Source organism: Tachypleus tridentatus, chromosome 1 (assembly GCF_004210375.1).
Source record: "Tachypleus tridentatus isolate NWPU-2018 chromosome 1, ASM421037v1, whole genome shotgun sequence".
Taxonomy (NCBI): Eukaryota; Metazoa; Arthropoda; class Merostomata; order Xiphosura; family Limulidae; genus Tachypleus; species Tachypleus tridentatus.
Genome location: NC_134825.1, coordinates 25,997,125 through 26,021,515, shown reverse-complemented (window position 1 = coordinate 26,021,515; position 24,391 = coordinate 25,997,125). Strand labels below are relative to the sequence as shown.

At 32.1% G+C, this 24,391-nt stretch overlaps 1 protein-coding gene across 2 annotated transcripts in view; it reads left to right on the top strand.

Moving 5' to 3' along the window:
* Positions 1-3,486: 3,486 nt before the first annotated feature.
* LOC143244982 (diuretic hormone class 2-like) overlaps positions 3,487-24,391 on the top strand; it is a 33,734-nt gene continuing 12,829 nt past the window's right edge. Inside the window, exons 1-4 of one of the 2 annotated variants that reach the window (XM_076490664.1) lie at positions 3,487-3,590; positions 5,187-5,286; positions 8,232-8,330; positions 8,779-9,050. In XM_076490664.1, the coding sequence (XP_076346779.1) occupies positions 5,192-5,286; positions 8,232-8,330; positions 8,779-8,917 (333 nt within the window). In that variant the 5' untranslated portion in view covers positions 3,487-3,590; positions 5,187-5,191 and the 3' untranslated portion in view covers positions 8,918-9,050. Of the gene's footprint in view, positions 3,591-5,186; positions 5,287-8,231; positions 8,331-8,778; positions 9,051-24,391 lie in introns of those variants that run through there. The other variant, XM_076490757.1, reaches the window with a different exon arrangement.

Genomic DNA, 24,391 nt, shown 5'->3' with positions numbered 1-24,391 from the left:
TTTATTTCATATCTTCTTAACACTGCTCTATGTAAAATATTTAAGTCTTTAGAGGAAAATCACTAGGATCTCTAACACTTTTATATAAAATCTCTGAATATGTATATATATCCTGATTGTGCTATGCCTTACCTGTACATAAAATGTTCTATTTCATCTTTCTTCTGTCAATATAACATATATAAAAAGTATGCTGAGAATGTAACATGGTAATTCTTTACTTAGAAATGGCCCAGCATGGCTAAATGTGTTAAGGCGTTCTACTCGTAATCAGAGAGTCGCGGGTTCAAATCCTGGTCGCACCAAACATGCTTGTCATTTCAGCCGTGGGGGCGTTATAATGTGACTGTCAAACTTACTATTCGTTAGTAAAATATTAGCTCAATAGCAGGACAATCCCACTATTTGCTGGTAAAAGAGTAGCCCAAGAGTTGGCGTTGGGTGGTGATGAGTAGTTGCCTTCCCTCTAGTTTTACACTGCTAAATTAGGAACGGCTAGCGCAGATAGCCCTCGAGTAGCTTTGCGCGAATTTAGAAAATAACATAATAAATTCGTCTTGCCTTATCTGTAATTAAAGTGTAGTATCATTAGAGCACATTAACTTACACCTGTATTTATAATACTACATGACATATAAGAGAGTTTAGTTCAAACCTATACTCATAACAAGAAAAAAAAATCCATGTTTAGAATGTACACGCCGTATTTGTAATTAAGAATGTGGTATATTAAATCAATACATAGATTAATCTAGACTTTCATTTATGGTATAGTTTGTTATTGTGTCTTTTTGTATGTGTAAAAATACTGCCAAGTTTAAAAAACAACTTCCTAATGCTGACTGGAAAGAATCTTGTTTTTTTTTCAGGTAAGCTTGGATTCAAATTTAAAATTATAAGTTCCATTTTATTTCTTCGATTATCAAAACCAGAAATCCTGCAAGATCTGTGTTTTTTAAGATATAAAGGTAAGAGACACAAGCCTTTCTGTTGTTACCTTTCTATTGCTGGTTTTAAGACAAAGCCCGTGTTTGCTGTGTGACGTCCAGATCCAAAAAAAATGTTGTGTCAAAACACCTAAATCCGATAATAACAGTCTCAGTTTTAACTAGTGAATCCTTGTTTCCAGAACTTATTAGTGCGTGGAAGATAAACGAGATCATTTGGGCTTCTCTTTGAAATCCTAACACCTATTTAGCTCTATGTCAAAGCCACCTGTTTCACAGAAAATTTAATCCGATTCTCTAAAACAAGTCTGTTCTACAAAGAACGCTGTTGTGTTTCTTTGATACTTAGAACAAGTATTTACAATGTTAAGCAATTAATTAGGTTGCACCAACATTAATTACTATAGTCTGTTTTCCATAAGATTTTGGTTTGAGGAGTGACACCGAAAGAAAGTTGTTATTTAAGTTGCATTTCGAGAAATAACTGAACTTTAATGAAAATTATGTGTCACAAAAATTATTGCAGAATAAAAAGTGATTTAAAATATTCAGTTTGATTACTTTTTGTTCAGTGTATTTAACGACAACACAGGATCAAATGACTTTTGCTTTCAAGGAAACATTTTTATAAATAAAGTTTGGAAAATAAGTATTTTTTAGTAAATCGAGTAAAATTACCAGGAAGCCAGTACCCTTATATATTGCTATTTTTCTAGTTAGTAGAACATTCAGAACATTCTCAATATATTAGTTACCATTCAAAAAATGAAACTATATTTTTATAGTATAATCAGAATAAATTTGAATGATTCCTAGCATGAATAAACCTAAAACCGTTTAATTATGAAACAATATAAAAATTGTAATGGACTATCGTAATCCAAAAATTGATTTAAATGAATAAAATAATTAGAGAAATACGCCTAACTTAATACAAGTGTTACAAAAATGATCATGAGTAGATATTTATATTACAAAAATTAATTATACACAGCAGAGCTAAAATTGAACCCAATAATGACTGTAGCTAATTAATATACTGTTTTTCCGTTCTAACCTATAAAGATTGGAATTATTTATTTTATCAATTTGCTATCTCTACTTTTAGCGACATCTTTGGCCGTAATTCCAATAATATCTCTTAAGGTTAGATCAGCCTAGAAAATTTAAGTTATTCCTAAATCAGTTTAAAAAGCTAGCAGTGTAGAATAATGCCAAAAAAGAATTATAAAACATTCACATCAATAATTTTAATGGAGGTAACATTAAATTACGTATAAAATACTATCATGAGTGCTAACATTACCTAAATCATGGGAAGATAATGAAAACTGAGGAGCAAAAATAGGAGAGAAAATATTTCGCTAAAAAATATCCAAAGTAATGTGATTAGCTCCTTTTTATATTGTAAAGAGCTACTATGGGACACGTAAACACATTCCTTCCTGCCGAAATAAACCAAAACTGTCAAATGGTTTGCATTAAAGCCTTAAAAAGTGTGACTGCTAGTTTTTATTGTTTGTTGTTTTATGCTGTGGGCTAGAAAAAACTTGACGATGTGGCATTTATATACAATGTAATTTGATGACGATAAAAACATAACTTATGTGTTTTTCAGTTTTCACGTCGTTGTATAATTATATGTGCTTAAATTATGCTTTTCTTTAGGTATTTCCCCAAATTCCGGTTATTGAAAATATTATTATTTACTGCCATGAAATAAAAATATTCTGTCAAACCAACAATAAAACAAGCTTATTTTATATAAACAGATATACATATTATTATCCTAGACAAAATCAATTTCTTAAAATATTTATTCACCACACATTTAGGCAGATCTAATACTCTACTCATAGGTATTTGATACTCGAATATTGAAGCTACAAAATCGTATTTGGAAAAGCAAATACTGGCATAACCTTTTACCTATCTGTAAAACAAGTTAGGTAGGTATAAAAATCTTATACTTCAATGGCAAATAAAAATCTAAATTTTGAAGAAATACAATAACAAACTAAATAAAGTATTTATTTATAAGTAGTTATTTTAAAAGCATTAATTAATTATTATAAGAGCAAATAGCATATTCTAAGAGAGAAATAATAACTTCTATTTTATTAAATAACTGATTAAAGCATACGCTCACAAGTAATACTGTAAGAGAATAACATTATTAAGTACCGCTGGAATATTAATATTCTGAATATTGTTAATAAAAATGCCCATAAATTCCATATTTCAAATCACAAAACCAACAGCATGAGAAACTAATGACGAAATATTATCGTTAACATTCGGAGTTAAGTTAATGACAAGATAAATCTACTTGTATACATAATATTGTCCAACATCTGCTTATAACAACGTCCGTTTCGGTGTTGCGTTAAACCCTGTCAAACCAGCTCCGCCCAGAATGTTTTTCAAACCCTATGATCTTCTTATCCAATAATAAAAGTGTTGAATGTGACGTCATAACGGACGTCAATCTTGCATTTTCCACTAACTGAGTTCTCTATAAAAGCAGTCAGCCTATCACATCTGCAGAAAGTCAACAGCAGTGAACTGGGCCCACAAGCAGTATCAAGAACCTACCTGACAGAAGAGTGGAACTTTCAGCTGAGTCTCTGCATCACTCTAGAGGTAAATTCGTATCTCTTTCCTCACATACACTATCAAGTCATTAATCTAATAACAATGTGATATAATCAAGAGTTGAAATCACGTAGTTTTGTTGTCCTATTTGAAATGCAAGGAAAGCTGTTATACCTTTAAAAAACGATTATACGTAAGTATATACATTATATAAAAAAAGGAAACTAACAAACAAATTTGACGTACTTTTTCCGCAGAAGTCAAGACACTTTTAATGTTTTTACAACAACTTTGTGTTTTTATCTAGATATTAACATACTTTCTAGCTTTTAAGTTTTCTGACTGTCTTTGGTATCAGTCTTTTGTTTAAGAGAACATTTGTAAGGTGTTTCGTGGTGACGAGAAACCCACTTGAAGTAAAAATGTACCCACTTATCGACCTACGAAGATCGAAACGCTGTTCTCTACTTCATTTTAATACCATTATCAGCCCGTATTGAGATACATCTGTCAAGTTTGTTTTTTATCCAAAATCTTTCTCATTTTAGCAGAATAAAATATACCAAAATAAGAGTTAATCAATAATTTTGAAAATATTTTATATTTAGCCATAATTTCGACATGTGCTTTCAGCCACATTACTTTAATTTATTATAATTGTGTACTGTAATGCAGTACAGCTTTGGTGACGTAATGGATAGCTTATCAAATACATTAATTGAAAATTCATAGTTTTGTGTTTGTGTGTTTTCTTTTAGCAAAGCCACATCGGGCTATCTGCTGAGTCCACCGACGGAAATCGAACCCCTGATTTTAGCGTTGTAAATCCGTAAACGTACCGCTGTACTAGCGGGGGGCAATTCGTACTTAATCACCCATTTTTGCAGAAACACGCTATACAATTCGATCTCAAAGGTTAGCGGCTGGTGTTGTTTACCAGCTACCAACCTATCAAAGTTACTATGCATTATTATCCATTTTGTGCAAGCTTTGCGTGAAATTTTGAAACAAATAATGTACTGACAATTAAAAATTGCAGGTGTATTAAAATCAGATATATTACGTACAGGCAACAAATCTTATTCCACAAATAGGTGACGATATCAGTTTCACACAAAATAACATAAGTTTGTTTGATTGTGACAGTAAGATAAAGTAAATCAAAAATGGTTGGAAGTTTACATTAAGAAGATGATAAGTCCTAGTGATATAGACAGGTAGACCTGTCTTAATTAATAGCAAAGAAACTAGAGAAGATAACATGGAGAAAACATTTGAGTTTAATAGAGCATTTTTGTGCGTTAAAATTATATATTCGTAATTTGATAATCAGGATAAAGTTAGAAAAGGTTTGTATTATATTACTTTGTAATATAATATCTAGACTTCACATGAAGTCTGATATCAGTGCTAATATATACGACATAGAGTTACACTTATAGCAACGTTTTTATACTTTCATGTAAAAACACGTTCTTGTAATGTAGAGTGTACTTTAAACAGCATATCCATAATTCCTTGTATAATTTTAGTAATCTCTGTGAGTCCATCATGTTCAGTCTTATTCATAATTTCTCATAAGATGATCTGTTTTTATGTATTGAAATACTTAACTTGTACTTCGTGTCCTCTACTCTAATACAGACACTATGGTCAAGGTATCGGTAATCACTGGTTTCATTACCACGTTTCTCCTGATGTCAGTTTTGTCAGTAGCCTTATCGGCTTCCTTGCCTGAGAATGAGTGAGTTACAGAATATTCTTATTATTTTAAAGTTTAAATCTGTTAAATATATTTCTTAAATCAGTATTATAGGTTACTCTTATTCATTTTAATCTAGTTATACAACTGGTTAAGTTATGCATTTGTACATAGATATATATTTTCTATTTTTTATGTACGAAAGCTTTCAAATGAACAGACAAGACATCATTATGCAACATAATTACCTTAAAATATAATTTTGTATTAAGTTTACATTTAATTACTAGATTCTAAATCCATAACTCCAAAATTTCTAAGTTATCATTTCTTCATATCATTTAAGACTATTAATTTATACAATCTAGTTAGCATGTTTGTCTTCGAAATCGAAGGTCAGAGGTTCGAGCTGTGAAATACTGCTGGATACGTACTTCACGTTCAGCTAAGGGACGTTTTTAACTGTAGTGAACAATACTGCTGTTCGGTCAAACGTTACAACGTACTAAAAGAGTACCAGTGAACCGTTGCCTTCCTTGTTGAGTACTATCGTAGGATGGTTCGATCTATATAATTAGTTCCCTGATATTCGCTATATGTCGTACATGATGCTACGGAAATTGAAATACCAAAATACCATTTATGGTTGGTTGGCGAGTACAATTTTTTTAAGATTAAGTCAGACCAGGCAAAAACTTCCGCATGCCCAGTTATCAGAACTCTAGTCTTCAAGTGATCTGATAACATCAGATAGATCTCAAAATGATTAAGTATGCTTTGAAGAGAAAAAACCAAAACCTGTTAATTTCAAGTCTCTGATGTCAACCACTGAAACAAGAATTACTACAGTACGAAAATACGAAATCAAGTGTTTGAAGAAATAGTACGCGAATAGTTTCCACTCGTTACCGTTCAGTTTCGTCAAATACATCAATAGCAGATTTACTCAAATAGTTTTACCCTGTTGAATGTCTTCCAGTGCTCAGGTGTAAACCTAGAGACGTATAATACTTAAAATCTAAAATTCAGATGTCGTTAGTGATCGCTAAAGAATAAACTGAACTGAAAAGATGGGTGGTAGAAATGCTTCAGATTGATGTCAACACATACTGACTGATATGTCATGAAGAACAATGTATCTTTACGTACGATGTCCTTATTTTCTTTTGTTATATATAATACAAAGAACCAGTGACGTAGTGTCACAAGGAAAATAAGTTGCGTCCACTGAAATGTTTTTATTTTGAATCATAACGTAAAATATTGTTTATAAAGATCCATGAATTATCTTTAAAATTACAATAAAAATATTTTTGTCCTTCGGCTATTTACCAGCAGAAAGAATACACTCTTAACCTCCATTTAGGAACAATACACAAATAATTACAGAGTTTTTATTTACTAAAGAAACAAACTATAAGTATATTTCTCTTTACCGTTTATTTATTAATACATTTAACGTACGACAATGCGCGACAAATTTTCAGATAACGTTTTGTGTTGTGTGTTGAGATTTTGATCTTGATTTTGAAGATGGAATCAAAAAAAGCCCGAAACAACCATCTGGTTTGGTTTGATCTTCGCGCAAAGCTACATGAAGGTTATTTGCGCTAGCCGTCCCTAATTTAGCAGTGTAAAACTAAATGGAAGGCAGGTAGTCATCGTTACCCGCCGCCAACTCTTAGGCTAGTCTTTTACCAACGAATAGTGGGATTGACTGTAACATCAGCCCCCACGGCTAAAAAGACGAGCATGTTTGGTGTGACGGAGATTCAAACCCGCGCCTCCCGAATTAAGAGTCGAGCACCTTAATCATTAGGCCATGCCGGACTCAACACCACTTGAAGAACAAACTTAGAAAATTAAAAAACACAACCGTATTCTAAATATGAACAAATCTGCCTAAACACACTTCAAAAGAATACAACTCAGTTCTGAAAATTTTGCATTCAGTAAATTCAAAACAAACATAATTCGGTTAAAATAATTGTTTATTTATTAACATACACAGTAAATACATTTTTCACAGTAGCTTTGTAACAAACAACACATTTTAAGACATAAAATCATTTCAAAATGAAGCAGATTTCAAATTTTAGCTCAAGAGCGCACCATATTCCTTCTAATATTTTAAATTTTTAAGTAAAAATAAAAATGTTTAAAATAAGTTGGTTCTTCACTTCATGTTTTGCGTGTTCAGTTTATAAATTATTTACTTGGGATTAGTTATAAAAGAGATTTTCTTCATTTATCCAATGATTCTAGTTGAGCAACTGTTATTCGATTAAGTTTATTTTGTTCTTCAGTTTCGGTAATTTTCATATTTGTTTGAACTATTCATTGCACTAAATATCTCTAATCTGCTTTTAACAAACATGATTGTGGAGATGTCAATATTCTTTTCAGAAATACCTTGATGGATAAAAGTAATTGGGCTGTGATCTGTTCCACAGACGTAGTCGATAAATCTCGACAACATGTGTAAGTTTAGTTTGTGCAGTTGCCCAGAAAAATAATGCAAGGTTCTCTGGCAGGATTTCTATTTATTGGTAAATAAATACAGACGAGTAGGCATCTTAGAACAAGAGTACTCAAAGAAAGTTCTATCGTTATTTGGTGCAGATAGACTGTAATAATTATATATTTCTTCGGGCCTTACGAAAGTACATATTATTCTCGAACAAGGGCACTCTACATTTAGATAACAATTCTGACCTCGTGTCTATCTTCTTAGAAGCTTATTTCTCGATGATAAATTTTCGCATTAAAATTTGTGTCCTTATCTTTCAAAAACACCGATAATTATGAAGCGCCATCTCTGGTTAATATCTTGAAAATAATTTATCGTTTTATCATAACTTCGTCTAGTTTTCTTCTTTAATGAGAAATGCAAGATAAACGATAAGATGTTGAAAATGTTCAAAAAGTATCTACAGCTAAAGCGTGATGTAATTCTGTTTCACATTGTTGTCTGATGTGATATTTAGGTTTAAGAGCGCTCTGGTAGAAATTGAACATCCTGATGAAGTCATTCGAGTCTTGACTGGATTAGTGGAAAGTCTGCTTGCTGCTGAAAGCGGTAAAAAGTACGTAAAAAACGTGATTTGTTTTTTTAGCGTCTTGCTAAAAGTACAATAACATTACTATTATTATAATTAATGAATTGTCCAGAAAATATATATAACAAGACATACAATGTAATAAAACTTATTGTTAATAAGTTTTCTAATATACGACAAGAGTAAAAGAGAAAGTCAGATTAGGTTGAGAAATGTTAAATATTTCACTTAAATAAAAATAACATAACGTAAGCAGTATTCAGAACACAGATTGCTTCAAATCTGGAATTGAGATTATATTTTACCATAGATTTTAATCGGTTGGATTGATTAAGTGCTCAATCGATTTTAGACAAATTTCACTAAAATGTAATGAGTTGCAAACGTCCTGCAGAAAAATTTCTAGTTCTTTGTTGTTGTTGTTAAATAAACAATGCATCATGTTTTGATTATCTTTTATTCCGATATTATTTAGTGAGAAACGAGGACTGGACTTAGGATTGTCCCGTGGATTTTCTGGAAGCCAAGCTGCTAAACATCTCATGGGATTAGCTGCTGCTAATTTCGCTGGTGGACCTGGTAGACGGCGTCGTGACGTCAGCAATGAAGAATGATTGATAGAATTAGAGCTGTTACTGAATGTCAAATCGTAAATAAAATAATAGAAATTTCACATTTTAAATGGAATTTGCACATTAGAAATGTAATCTAGTGTACTTGTAAAAATAAAATACCTTCTGCACGAAATATGGTTCTATGGTCTTGTTAACAAACGTTGCTTATTTGGGGTAAATGATAAAATCCGTTCATACCAGGATTACAAATGTGTGAGGACAATTTTTCATCAGTTTATATTAATTTTATTTTGTCTGTACTTAGTGGTATAAATACTAATTTTATTTAAGTATTAAGTTCTCTTGTATTACAATTAATTATCTATTTAGCACTCTAAACAGTCATTGAAAAACAAAGATACCTTTATAAGTTTTATAATAATAAAATTACAACAACTAAAACTTTTAATATTGTTATATTAGTTGATACAAAGCATTAAAAAATACATTATACATAGATTTAAATGCTTTGTTATTAAAGACACAGTGCTAATTTCGAATAAGAAATACGAACCAGTATTTCATATACATGATTATTAAAGTTAAAATAAATTATTAGTATTACTGTTACAGTTTTAGACGTGTAATGCATTGAAATCGAGCTGATTATGTCACTTTTGGGATTGGAAGTTTGATCACTTCATTATAAACAAAATCTGGTGTAGAGCACATGTTAGACCCAGCATGGCCAGGCTTTTAGTGCGCTTGACTCGTAATTTGAAGGTTGCGGGTTCTAGTTCTTGTTATAACAAGCACGAACGCCCTTTCAACAGTTGAGGCGTTATTATTAAACGATCAATCCCGCTATTCGTTGGTTTGCCCAGAGTTGGCGGCGAGTAGTGACGACAAGCTGACTTCTCCCTAGTGTAACAGTGCTAAATTAGAGATAGCTAACACAGATTGCTCTCATGTAACTTAGCGCGAAATTCAAAACAAATGAAACAATATGCAAATAACTTTATTAACTTCATTACACACGGGACCATCAATATGTAACACATGATGTAAATAGTCCAGAAATAAAAAGAAAAAAAAAGTGTAAAAATATAGTTTATAATTAGTGACACTAGACGACACCTAGTTTAATAAATCACTGTTTTCTGCTTTGTACTGTTTGTTTGCCATACTTTGCCGTGTCATAGTCTACAGAACAGTTAACAAACACCGAAAGTGGTCAGTTTTATTATTTGAAAATTTAACGTACCTATACCAAGTATATTAAAGTTTTCATAACATTATGGTGTTACGAATTAAATAACGTGTTAATGTACTAAGTTTTAAAATATAATTCATTTGTACATATGAAGTTTCTTTCATTATTCGAATTCCCGTTGCAACCATCGAGACAGATTATATCTTTGAGACGTGGTTCTACAGTCTACGTTTTAACCTCCTGGTTTGTTACGAGTACGCTAATTTGGTTATTTTATGCTATGAGTTGAAACAATTCAACAATAACGCGTGAAGGCTCTGAATATGCGAAAGACCAGCTTCTTCTGAGTTATCTCAACTAACTGAATAACAGTATTGACGTTACAACATTGACAACGACTTCATTCAATAATGCAAAGTAATTGTGATGTATTCTTACTGTAGATTTACTTACATCTAAGCTACTTTTATACTAATAGCAAAATGTCACTTAAATCATAACTCTACGAAACATGGAAAAAACTAAACACACACTCTACACTTTCTTTAAAAACTAAACACACAATCTACACTCTTTCTTTAAAAAACTAAACACACAATCTACACTCTTTCTTTAAAAAACTAAACACACAATCTACACTCTTTCTTTAAAAAACTAAACACACAATCTACACTCTTTCTTTAAAAAACTAAAATCAATTTACACTCTTTCTTTAAAAACTAAACACACAATTTACAAAAAACTAAACATACAATCTACACTCTTTCTTTAAAAAACTAAACACACAATTTACACTCTTTCTTTAAAAAACTAAACATACACTCTACACTTTCTTTTTAAAAAACTAAGCACACACTTTAGACTCTTTCTTGTAAACACTAAACACACACTCTACATTCTTTCTTTAAAAGTTATTCCTGGACGTGGTTGAAGAATACATCAATCTGAACTTTCGATAACAGGTACAGTCTTTTATTTGTTTTTGAATTTTGCTCTAGTCGTCCCTAATTTAGCAGTGTATAACTAGAGGGAAGGCAGCTAGTCATCACCACCTACCTTAGGTTGATTAAGGCGTTCGACTCGTAATCTAACGGTCGAGTGTTCGATTCCCCATCGGACCAAAATGCTCGCCCTTTCAGCCGTAGGAGCTTAATAATGTAACGGTTAATCCCACTATTCGTTGGTAAAAGGGAAACTCAAGAGTTGGCGGTCGGTGGTGATGACTAGCTGCTTTTCCTCCACTCTTACACTGCTGAATTAGGGACAGCTAACGCAGATAGCCCATGTGCAGCTTTGCGCGAAATTCGAGAAAACAAGCACCACCAAACGGTAAGTCTTGCACTGCTCTTGTACCAATGAGCGTCACATTATAACGTTCTCACGGCGAGCATGGTAGGTGTGACGGAGATTCAAGCCCACGACCCTCAGATTACGAGTCGAGCGCTCTAATCAGCTGGCCATGCTGGGCCGCACGGTCTTTTTATAGGATCTTATGTATATTGGGCTTATGGAGTCGTTTCTAAGATCTCATGATTGTAGGAGCTACGGAATCCTTTGTATGGTTTCATGTCTATTACGCCTATACGAATTCTTTGTAGGATATGACATCTATTAATCTTATGTAGTCGTTTTCAAGATTACATATCTGAATACTTCATCTAAATTGGTTTCCGTTTTGAAATGGATACATTATCTGCAACTGACAAGTGAAATCTCTAGGGATCAAGTTACAAGCGAGAAGCTCAGTTCGAATTTCATTTAACCCCTTTATAACTGACAAGTTACTTTCTGGAAGAACGAAAATCACCTGACGGTTTAATACCTCTAAAGTCCAAGAATGCTTTGAGAACTTAATATATTTATAACTTAAATTATATTTACCAAACCATTTTAACTTTCTGTAGATATAAATCCAATTCACAAAAAAAACACAAAACTAAAAACAACAATAAAACTAATTTCAATTATTCCCGAGTAAGGGTACTTATAATGATTCATTCCAATAATTTAAATAATATTTATTTCATTACAAATTACTATCACACATTTAAAAAACAATAATGAAATTATTGGGCATATGTACAGATAAATATGTGTAACATATTCTTATATTAACTCTCTGATGTGTTCGAATATTTTTTATTCTTTATGTCAATTTTATAAAATATTTAAAATAGGATAATATTCTGAAATTTCCCATGCAACGGAAATATTATAATATAAAAAAACAACTGTTAAAACAATACGCACGTAACATAAATAAAGTTGCGTGTATATGTCTGTTTTATTATAGCAAAGCCATATCAGGATATATGCTGAGTCAACTAAGTAGAATCGAACTCCTGATTTTAGCGTTGTAAATTCGTAGACTTACAGCTGTATCAGCGGGGGACAAATAAAGTTAAAATTTATAAAAAAAAATGTTTCATTTCCACACACACACACACGTATATAGAAGGATATTTAACATTCTTATGTCTAAAGAAAGTTTATTTGTAGTTAACTGCAAAACTACACAATGGGCTATCTCTGCTTTGCCAACCACGGGCATCAAAATCCATTTTCTGGCGTTGTAAGTCAGCAGACATATCACAATGCCATTGGGAGACATCTGTGCTCGGTCCACCATAGGTATCAAAACCTGGTTTTCAGCGGCCTAAGTTCGCGGACATACCGCTTTGGAACTATAAAGAGACAGAAATAGATTTGTTTCTTACTAAGATAACATAATGTTGTAAGATATCGCAATATAATGCGTTAACATTATATTATTGACTGATTATACAAAAAACACTATGATTTAAAACTATGGAATGCCTAAACGCTGTTCTAAAAAGGAGTTATATCACTGAAGTGACGAATGATTGTTGCTAAATTTCTCTCTATGTTTACACTCCATCACGTTGGTCCTTGCAAACCTTACATCAGCTTGAAAATTGTGTTTACAATGAAAGAGTTATAGAAGCATTTATGGACAATCAAATTTCAAATGGGAAAGGCATACAAAAACTGAAGTTAACAAAACTATCCGATGTATAAGATATTTTTTATAAATGCTTGACTTATTTGGATAGTAAAATGAAGTGATCATTAAATACTTTAGTTTAGCTCGTTCGCGTTCACAATATGCAAGTACGTTTTGAAATTTAATGATTGAAATATATATAAAAATTACAAAAAGTAAACTATAAATATCGTTTTCAAACGTTAACGTTGCCAAAAGTACGTTACAGACGTTTCTGAGAAGATACGATTGGTTTAAGAATAGATGTAGCTTAAGTTTTCAAAATGTTAACTAATATATATTATAGATGAGTTAAAATAATTTTTTTAAATTGAGTTCAGTAATATTTTAAGTGGGACATCTGCTCTTATGTTTTTAAACATATTGTAAATTTTATATATGTAAATACGTCTTTATAATATAATTTTAGGTATTTGAAACCACATTTGATTAAGTTGTATTGTTTGAAAAGAAATTAACTAACTGCTGGGACAAAAAGCCAATTCAATAGAACTATAAATCTGAAAGTTACAACTCAGTTAACAAATAGCTTATTTGAGGAAACAAGATTGAATACTAAGGCTCAGTAGAGTCTGTGCTCAGAAATTAAATAATACGATTTTCAAATGTAGAAGTAAGATTTGTAATTAATTATGAGAGTAAGATTTGTAATTAATTATGGGAGTAAGACTTGTAATTAACTGTGGGAGTAAGATTTTAAATTAATTATGAGAGTAAGATTTGTAATTAATTAAAATCAAATACACTAAGACTACAACCTGTTCTTAATATGTCCCATGTAATAAAAATATAGGAAAGAGATGTACAATGTTTTGTAAATGTACGAAGGAAGCGTCTTGTTTCGGTTATTTATCCATGCTAACCTTTCTTAATGTTTAAGTGGTATACAAGATGGAAAGTAACTAGTCACCACCGCTCACCACCAGCGCACGAGACTTTCTGGTTTGATACTGGAATTTGACCGTCACTGCTACGCTGCATTTACAGCACGTATTATTTTATTTTATTCAAGAGGGAGTAATGAGGTAGTGAGGGGATGCAACCCAAGGGACCTCATGAATATTGTACACGCACCTACATATATATATATATTTTTATCAGTCATATGTTCGAGCGTAATAACTATCTTTACCATGATACGTACTAGTGTTAAATTATATTCTATATATGATTGTGATCTATTCACCAAACATGTTATACACTTCTGCCGGAACCTCTTTAAAATGTTTTGTGTATGATACTCACACTTTCAGTTCAGGGGCGTTATAATTCGATAGTCAATCTCTCTTTTCGTTCGTAGAAAGTAGTTCGAGTGGTTGGTGATGATTAACTGCTTTCCCCCTATTAAATCACTTCTAAATTCGAGACAGGTAGCACATATGGCTTTCGAGTATCTTAGCACGGCATTCAACAAAGAAGCAATAAATATATATGTACATGTATATAACTAGCTCAACAATTATCAGTTACGATTATTTCTAACAGGTAGTATCAAGTATCACTATTAAACATTAAAGAAATTATAATAATTTAAATATATTTCCATTCCTGATTAAACACCTATAGTCATAATGGATTAAAACTTCTGGTAACAGCACTCAAAAAGCGTTGAAGATATTCTGTTTATCAAGTAAAATCCAAAACACCAAAGTTAAACAAGTTTATGATCATGGAAAATCAAAACAAGTGGGGAAGGTGAGTTCTTAAACACATTGTCTCACCTCATAGTGTGTTTAAAAGTAGACACAGAAACACCCAATATTTCTACAGCATAGTAAGTTTTCTTACTTTGTTTTTTTTTTTTTTAAGAACGTTATACCAGTGATGATTGGGAGATCTATCCGTTTGACTATGGATGACTAACCAGGAACAGAAATGCAGTAGATCTGTCCTGTCATAGTTCCAAGAAGCGGTACCACAGGGCGAGTTGTTAGGTTTATTTTTACATTTTGCTGTCTTCGGGGACTGGTAACATCACAGTTCCATACAAGAGAGGTTGTTAGAATACTCGGATTGTGTTATTGAGGTTTATAAGCGGGTAGCATTACTAAGGTTCAATAGGTAGATGGTATTAGTAAATGTAATGTTTCTATAGGCATATAGTCTTACTAGGCGTATTGTGTATGTTTTATAAAAGCGAACAATGTTTCTTTAGGTCGACAGAATTACTATCTTTTTTAGCGTTGCAGACAGATCCCCACTTGTCTTAACTTATGTTTATAGTTTTCATTTGTATATTTAACTATATCACATGTGTTTTACAAACTTGGATAGGCAGAAAGTGTTACTATACTTTGGTAAGACACCATACAGACTTCATAGGCAGAAAGTGTTACCATGCTTTGGTAAGACACCATACAGACTTCAATGTAAACTAACGTATATACTGTTAATATTTAGCAAACTGCGTTTCTTAAAGTTAGTGTTGCTAAATTGGATGGCGTTTCTACAAATGGACAGTTCAATACCATAATTAGCTTATTGTAGGCTGTCTCAATGTATCACTTCTTCAGCTTTGTAGTTTTTACTTTTAAATTTAATTATACCTTCTAAAACATTACAAGTAAAAACCACTGTTTTAGAAGTACAGTTTTATCAAAAACACCTTTAGTTTGTAACTTGTATAGGTATGCATAGTTCAATAGCTATCTTTTTGTTTTTTAGAGTTTGATCTAAATTGTAAAAACTATAAATTGCAAAGCTTGTATTTATATACATATATAAACATATTTTCTGTGTTATGAGCTAAACTATTTACAACATAAATTTATTTTAACTTTTATAAATCAGTCTTACTTCAGAAGTGCTTATCTCTACCAATGGTTTTGTGATTAATTTCTCATTTCTTATAAGAAATGCTGACAACTCTTCAATTTTTTAAAGATATTTTTACACTTACTGAAAATTTATATCACAGAAACATGTAAACTAAACTGTAACAATAATTAGACATTAACTGTCTGACGTCAAGTACCCACTTTAAACATTCTTAAGGTTGTTTTGACCTCTTATTGAGAAAGAGAAAGAAGAGCATATATGATAAAGAATTCTGATTTCATGTATTTCAGAACTTCGAAGATTTAGAATAAAACTTAAATTGTTTAAGATTGTGAAGATAATATATTTTTTAAAAACGGAATCAAGTTAATTAAAGATAGACAACATTTTAAACACAACCAATAGCATAATTGTTATTAACTTAAACAAACAAAACGCTTTCCAACTAAACTTCAATTCTAAGTTTAATTCTACTATTTAACTTTAGCCTTATTCTTATTAAGTAAAACAAAATGTTTTAAAGCATGTACAAATATACCATTTTAATATAAATTGTGTTTGAATACATGAAACTGTGGACTTTAATTCAGTAAATGGAATATAAAATAATACGACATAACCAATAAGAATAATAGTGTATATTTTACATTTAAAGGAATGTGTTAAAGGGTATAATTTACAGAGTGAGGATACCTGTAAAACGAGAGAAAAATTAAAATGTGAATTTCAAAATTAGAAACAGCTATACGTGTTGAAACCTACAAAGTTTCACATCTAAAACTATTATTCACTGAATACATTCATTTAATATTAACGAAACACGTAAAAACAAATTAGGAAACTAACTATTAAAAATGGACAACAACGGGTTATCAGTCAAACTCCTTACACCATATGCCTCCATAAACAGTGCCTAAAGATAGTTAGTGTATCTGATATAATAAATATTACTATTAAACAATAATAAAAAAGAACTTTTGCTGTCTTTATGAATTTTAATAATCAAACAGAGCACCGATCTTTGATGGTTATGCTGTTAAAATAATCGCTTGGTTGCGTAAATGACCGTCAGTTACCACGTCGCACAATGTTAAACAGATATAGTGTAATGTAAAAATTGTCGATAGAATGTTTATTTATTATAGCAATTTTTAAAACTTTCGAATTTAAGTAACACTACAATATTTATTACATTTTAATATATCAACAAGTGTTATTCTTCAAAACTATTGTATTTTAAGACAGGCTTACATCAGAAAACGTTTTCCAGTTTATTATAAATTGTTCACTCTCCAACTAGGTGTAAAGCATGCATATATCGTAAGCATATATCTTTAAGATAAATACGTAGTGTTTGTGTAGTTTTGCATAAAGCTACACAAACGTACTATCTACGGGAAAACGAATTTTGAATTTTAGCACCTAAAACCCATCTCAAACTTACCAATGAATTATTCAGAGGTTTGTTTGTTTGTTTTTGGAATTTCGCACAAAGCTACTCGAGGGCTATCTGTGCTAGCCGTCCCTAATTTAGCAGTGTAAGACTAGAGAGAAGGCAGCTAGTCATCACCACCCACCGCCAACTCTTGGGCTACTCTTTTACCAACGAAAAGTGGGATTGACCGCATATTATAACGCCCCCACGGCTGGGAGGGTGTGCACGTTTGGCGCGATTCGGGCGCGAACCCGCGACCCTCGGATTACGAAGCGCACGCCTTAACGCGCTAGGCCATGCCAGGCCCCGTTATTCAGAGGTATAAAGATCATAGAAGTATTTTGTTGAAGTTATTTGCTGATTATAAAGATCAGTTCATTTCAAGTTACAGCATTTTCAGCAAGAAAAATATTTTGAAAATACTTTTTTACGGTGAAAGCTGTAAACATGTGGTAAAATAAAATATGAAAGAATGTTTCTATTTGATACAAGAATTCCATGGGTTTTGACAAATATCAAAACAGTTAATCAACAGTCTATTGTTATTGGTTATGCTTAACACCAAGGTATTTGTATGTGAAGATATAAAAACACAGTTAAGTGAAAAAGCTTATTCTGACACATTTACGTATAACAGCGAACTCTTCAACACAAGGGATCCCATGAAATCAAAACTCTTCATAGATCTTGTCAGTTAAAGCAGGGTTAGTGAGCCTAACTTTAAAGAAAATCAAAACAAAGTGGAGTAGTCTTTCATTACAACGTGGCATATAATTACTTTTTTATAATATAGTGACGGACCGAAGGAAAGTCAGCTAAACAACACCAACTACACCTCATCTCAGAAGAATTAAACTGTCACTCTACTAACGCACTCACTGACCCAGAGAACACGATTTATATTTATTTGATGAAAACGGAACTCGTTCCGTTCTGGGCTCTAGGTACTGTTAATGTTAAAGTTTAGATACTAATTAACATCTATAATAATAATATAATCATATGGACACTTACTGTTAATAACAGAAACATGAATGGACATGTTGATAAATATATAACGGTGTTATTAATACCAGGAACAATGAGAGCTCATTAGAAATATAAAAAATAATCAGTTTTTTTCTTTATTCACTAGATCTTCCTACCACATCTGTATTTTAGTGTAAAAAATAGCCTACACATATAACAACGTTTGTTGTCCTCTTGACTGCTCTTACACGTGTCTATTCATCGTACAACAACTCCGAGCATCTTGAAAATTTAAACATATGAACCAAATGTTCCGTTTCATTAATATGAATACTATGGACTTAGAACACTATTATCAGGAGTTCGATTATCTTCGGCGGACTCAGTAGATAGCCCGTTATGGCTTTGTTATAAGAAAAAGTACACCCACTAGGTGTATTAAAACGACGAATTTTACAACAGCTGTAGTATCATACAATCAACAGTTTTTATTATGATCTGTTTATTGCTGGCAATAAGAAAGAAAACGTGTTTACTGTACGACGTCCAGAAAAAAATCGGGTGTGACAAGAAACGTAAATCCGATAACAACAATCTCAGTTTTAACAAGAGAATCTTTAACTCCAGAACTTATTAGTTCATGGAATATACACTGAATCATTAAAGCTTCTCTTACAAATCCTAACACTTGTTTACCTGTATGTCATAATCACCTGTTTAACGAAATATTTAATCCAATTCTCTAGAACAAGTGCATCCTAGCAATAACGATGTCATATAGCTTTGATAGTTAAAACAAGTATTTATAGTATTAAGTAACCAATTAGGTCGTACTGTTGTTTGAAGTTCAACGCAAAGCTAAACAATGGGCTGTCCCCGTTCTACCCACAACGGGTATCGAAACCCAGTTTTTAGCGTTATAATTCCGCAGACAAAAGGCTGTGTCGCAGGGAGAGGGTATGGTTAAACTGATACTTAATAAAAACAATTGTCATATGTGTATTCTAGAACAGAAAGCGTTTAAAAAGGGTTCATCTGGACAAAGTAATTCTTGATATATTTCACCGTAACTCAGAATGAAAATATTTTTATTTTTATTTTAAACAAAATAAAATTAAAGTCTGTATTCTTTTCTTGTTCAGGAAGCCATTACGTTTATTTAGTGCAATTCGTCTAGTTAATGAAATTTTTAAAATAGCTTAAATATATTTTCTCAATATGTTTGTTTGTTTGTTTTTGAATTTCGCGCAAAGATCTCGAGCGTTATCTGAGCTAGCCGTCCCTAATTTAGTAGTGTAAGACAAGAAGAAAGACAGCTTATCATCACCACCCACCGCCAACTCTTGGACTACTCTTTTACCAATGAATAGTTGATTGACTGTCACATTATAACGCCCCTACGGCTGAAAGGGCGAGAATGTTTGGTGCGACCGAGATTCGAACCCACAACCCTCGGATTACGAGTCGAACGCCTTAACCCATCTGGCCATGCAGGGCCCTCTCATTACGTAAATTACTACAGCAAAATATCATACAACCAGAATAAAGCTGAATAGATACTTGTATTATAAGGATAAACCTAAAGTAGGATATAAGAGGTCGTTTGTGTGCTACAACCATAGATCCAAGACAAAATAACCAAAAAACAATGAACGGAAATGTGAAAACTAAAGAAGAAGAATACGTTAATAACAACTAAATAACTTTTATTTAAAAAATGTTAGCAGCGACAGTCTGTTCTAATTAAATGGTATAAAATAGTCTTTGTACATACACCAAAATATCATACAGATAAAACCATAACCACATACTGCCAAAATTTAGCATGATACACTTAGACAGTTTGCTTCTTTTAGAATGTCGCGCAAATGTACACGAGTGTAATCGACAATTGAATTTTCGAGAATCATTACCTAATGTAACGCGAGGAGAGAAAATCGATTATTATTGTTTGTTTGCTACAGTTAGTATATCGGAAGCTATAAATAAGACAAACGCTTGTTATTCGAAAACTAGAGATACTTGACACGAAACGTTTATAGATTTCGAACTTTACAAACTTGGGCCCGGTATGGCCAGGTGGGTTAGGCACTCAACTCGAAATCCGTGGATTCGAATCCCCGTCACACCAAATATGTTTACACTTTCAGCCTTGGGACCGTTAGAAGTGACAAATAATCCCACTATTTGTTGGTAAAAGAGTAGCCCAAGAGTTGGCGAAGCGTTGTGATGACTAGCTACCTTCCCTCTATTGCTGTTTACAAGAGAAAGATAGTGAGAGAAAGTGAAATCACAATCACAATAATCGAACTCATATCTCATAAATATGACGGTAAAATATTAACCCAAGAGTTGACGGTGGGTTGTAATAACTAGCTGCCTTCGCTTTAGTCTTACTCTGCTACATTAAAGAAGACTAGTGCAGTTAGTCCTTGAGTAGCTTTGCCCGAAACTCAAAATAAACTTTAGTGAATGAACTCTTGGTGTTAGTATTACCCCGAGGACATTACATGTTTTCGTCGGTAAAAAAAAATAAACATGCGAGTAAAGCGGCTAGCTTTTTCCCTTCAAGAAAAGTGTACCCGTGATGATTATACATAAGTATATATTTGTGTTAAGAAAGAAAATTGTGTATACCAAACTTCTTGGTAATTATAATAAATTTGAAACATATAGACACTCAGTTGGCTTCCAAACTAAAATATTTCAGGATTTCTAAATTTTAATACATAACACAACAACTAAGAGACCGAGATAAATTATAATACGTAACAATAAATGATGACGACATATTAAAGCAAACTAAACAAATCTCTTAAAAAGTGTGATAAGAAAATATTGTATTAGCTTTTTTTTTACATTATAATGCAAGTTATTAAAAACATTAATTAATTATTATAATAGCAAGTTTAGATATATTTTAGCTTGACACAAATGCAATATGATGCAAAGGATTTTTAAAAGGTTCTAAGAACGAAATAATAACTCCTATTTTATGAAATAAGTGATTAATGAATACGCTCACAAGTAATACTGTAAAAGAGCAATATGTTTAAGTACCACTGAAACATCAATATTGTGAATGTTATTAATAATAAAGCTCATAAATTCTATATCTCAAATCACAGGAACAACAGCATGAGAAACTAATGACAAAACATTATCGTTAACTTGCGGAGTTTGGTTAATGACAAAATCTACTTGCATACATAATATTGTCCAATATCTACATATAACATGTCCCGCCCAGACTGTTCTTCAGAATTTATGCTCTCAATAACCAGTAATAAAAGTGTCTACGTGACGTCATACGGACGTCAGTCTTGCATTCCCCACTACATGAGTTCTCTATAAAGCGGCCAGCCTAGCATATCTGGTAGTCAATCAAAAGCAATGAACGAGTCCCTTCAGCAGTTTGAAGTACCTACCTGGCAGAATAGTGGAACTTTCAGCTGAGTCCCTGCATCACTCTAGAGGTAAATTCACATCTCTTTACTCATATGTTCTATCAAATCAGTACTTCAGTAACAACGCGTTATAATCAACAGTTGAAAATATACAATGTCTTTTTTCTTATTTGAAATATTTAAAATGGATGAGAAAGTGTTATACCTTTAAAAACGTAATATTACATAGAAAAAAGAAACTAAATTACATATGAATTTTGTATCGGTGTATTTGTAATCATTTATGAATGAAATATAGTTTCATAATATTTATTATAGTTAGAGTAACTTTCACATTTTAATGTGTATGTGTAAATATGCTTTCTAGGTTTTAAGTTTAGGAGCTACTAACAAAGTACAACAGAACGTCTGTTGTACTATCTATGACAGACGAGATTAATGTCTTAGATTTAAGGAACACGCACTATCAGTGAGCAATAAATAATTGTCAGAAAAATTGAAAAATATAACCCAATTTTTTTAACCTTTGGGTGTATATAGAGTTATATGTTTTAACAGAATGTAACGCTTATTACCAGATCAATTGTTTGACTAATACGTCATTTGAACGATTCGTAGTTAGCTACTAGTTGCCTTTCATTGGAGTCAACGACATTCAAGAGAGACTTAACTTACAACTATTCTATTACACAATATTATCTCAAGATTTGTTGGCGGATGGTGTTCACTTGTTGTCTTGCTTTTAGACTGTTGGTGTAACTATGGATTGATATCACATTTCTGTAACTTTGCCCTAAATTCTAAGACAAATAATGTACAGAATATTACATGACCGTTAGAGTCACATAGTCTTTGATACAGAGGCAACAAAGCCCATTACATTAACTGCGAGGATCTTAACTTCACAGACTACCAGTCATACTAGACTGTAATTTTGTTTATAGTGTTGTTGTTTCAATAGGGTTGATTGGTTGTGATGATAAAATAAGGAGGCATATCAAAAATTGTTGGAAGTTTACGTTGATAAAACTATAAATCCTAGTGATGTTGACAGGTAGTCTTATTTTGGTTGATATCATAGAAAGAGGGCAGACTCACTAGGAAACAAACAGTTATGTTTAATAGCGGCTTTTGTATTTTTACTTAAGGTGGGTGTTTGTAGTTTGATAATCACAACTTTAGATAAAGTTTGATAGGTTGTACGTTGATGTAATTCCACATAAAAAACAAGTTCAATATTAATATAAACATGGACATTTCCACTTAATGAAATATATATCTAAACAGCATGTCCCCATCCAGTTTTTCTACTATATGCAGACCTAATCAAAATTGGTTATTATGTGATATACTTTATATTATCCCGTTATTAACATGTACTACACGTCCTTTTATCTTTGATGAACACTATGGTCAAGGTATCAGTAATCACTGGTTTCATTGTAATGTTTCTCCTGATGCCAGTCTTGTCGGTAGCCCTGTCGGCTTTCTTGCCTCAAGATCGATAAGTTATCGAATATTCTCATTATTTTGAAGTATAAGTCTCTTATACATACACCTTAAATTAGTGTTATACTTTACTCTTACTCCAGTTATACTATAGGATGATATATCTGATTGTACATACATACTTTATGTCTTATGCACGAAAGGGTTAAATTATTAACAACAATCCCATTGAACCGAGGAGGTATTTCATTACACAACATACTTAGAGTAAACTGTGTAAGTTAGAATTACTTTAGATTTAATCACTAGATTTTGAAGACAGCACTCCGGTAAGTTAAGTTATCTTTTATTGATATTACTTTAGATTATTACCTTCTATAACCTTTTTAACATACTTGGCTTAGAATTCGTATTTCGCATTCAACTAACGGACGTTTATAATTACAACTATATATAATCTTATTAGGTTTTCAGTTACTAAGTAGTAAAAGAGTAATGGTTAATGACTGCATCAATATTTTCAACTACTGTAAAAATGACGCTATTCAATTTAAATGTCAAAATAACACTTGAGTAGTTACAGGTGAGAAAACCCGTTCTTAACATTACCTCATTTTAGTATCTCCAACTGAGAGGTGTAATTTTAAAAGGATTTGCTAATATCAAATAGAATCCAAACCAATTATTATTGCTTTAAAAGGGAAAACTGCTTATTCCAGGTCTCTTGGAATATGAGTTTCTGTCGTTAACTGCATATTGTACATTATAAATAGAAGCTAAGTGCTTCAGTCATTTATATTGTTACGTAGAGACACAAAACGTCTTTCAATTGAAGAAATGATAAGTAGGTGGGTGTGATGTAACAGTATTTGGATTTTATTTTCATAATATCATTGTTCATCAGGTCACTTAGAGCTTTTCGTAATATCATTGTTCATCAGGTCACTTAGAGCCTCGAACTGCAGTAAAAATGTAGTTTTATGTATAGCTGAAAACCACAACATCAATATCTCAGGATGGTGTTGTACAGATATAAGGATTTTTAATTTTTGTAAACTCACTTTTAATTGGCCCGGCATGGGTAAGCGTGTTAAGACTTGCGACTCGTAATCTGTGGGTCGCGGGTTCGCATCCCCGTCGCGCCAAACATGCTCGCCCTTTCAGCTGTTGGAGTGTTATAATGTGACGATCAATCCTACTATTCGTTGGCAAAAGAGTAGCCCAAGAGTTGGTGGTGGATGGTGATGACTAGGTGCCT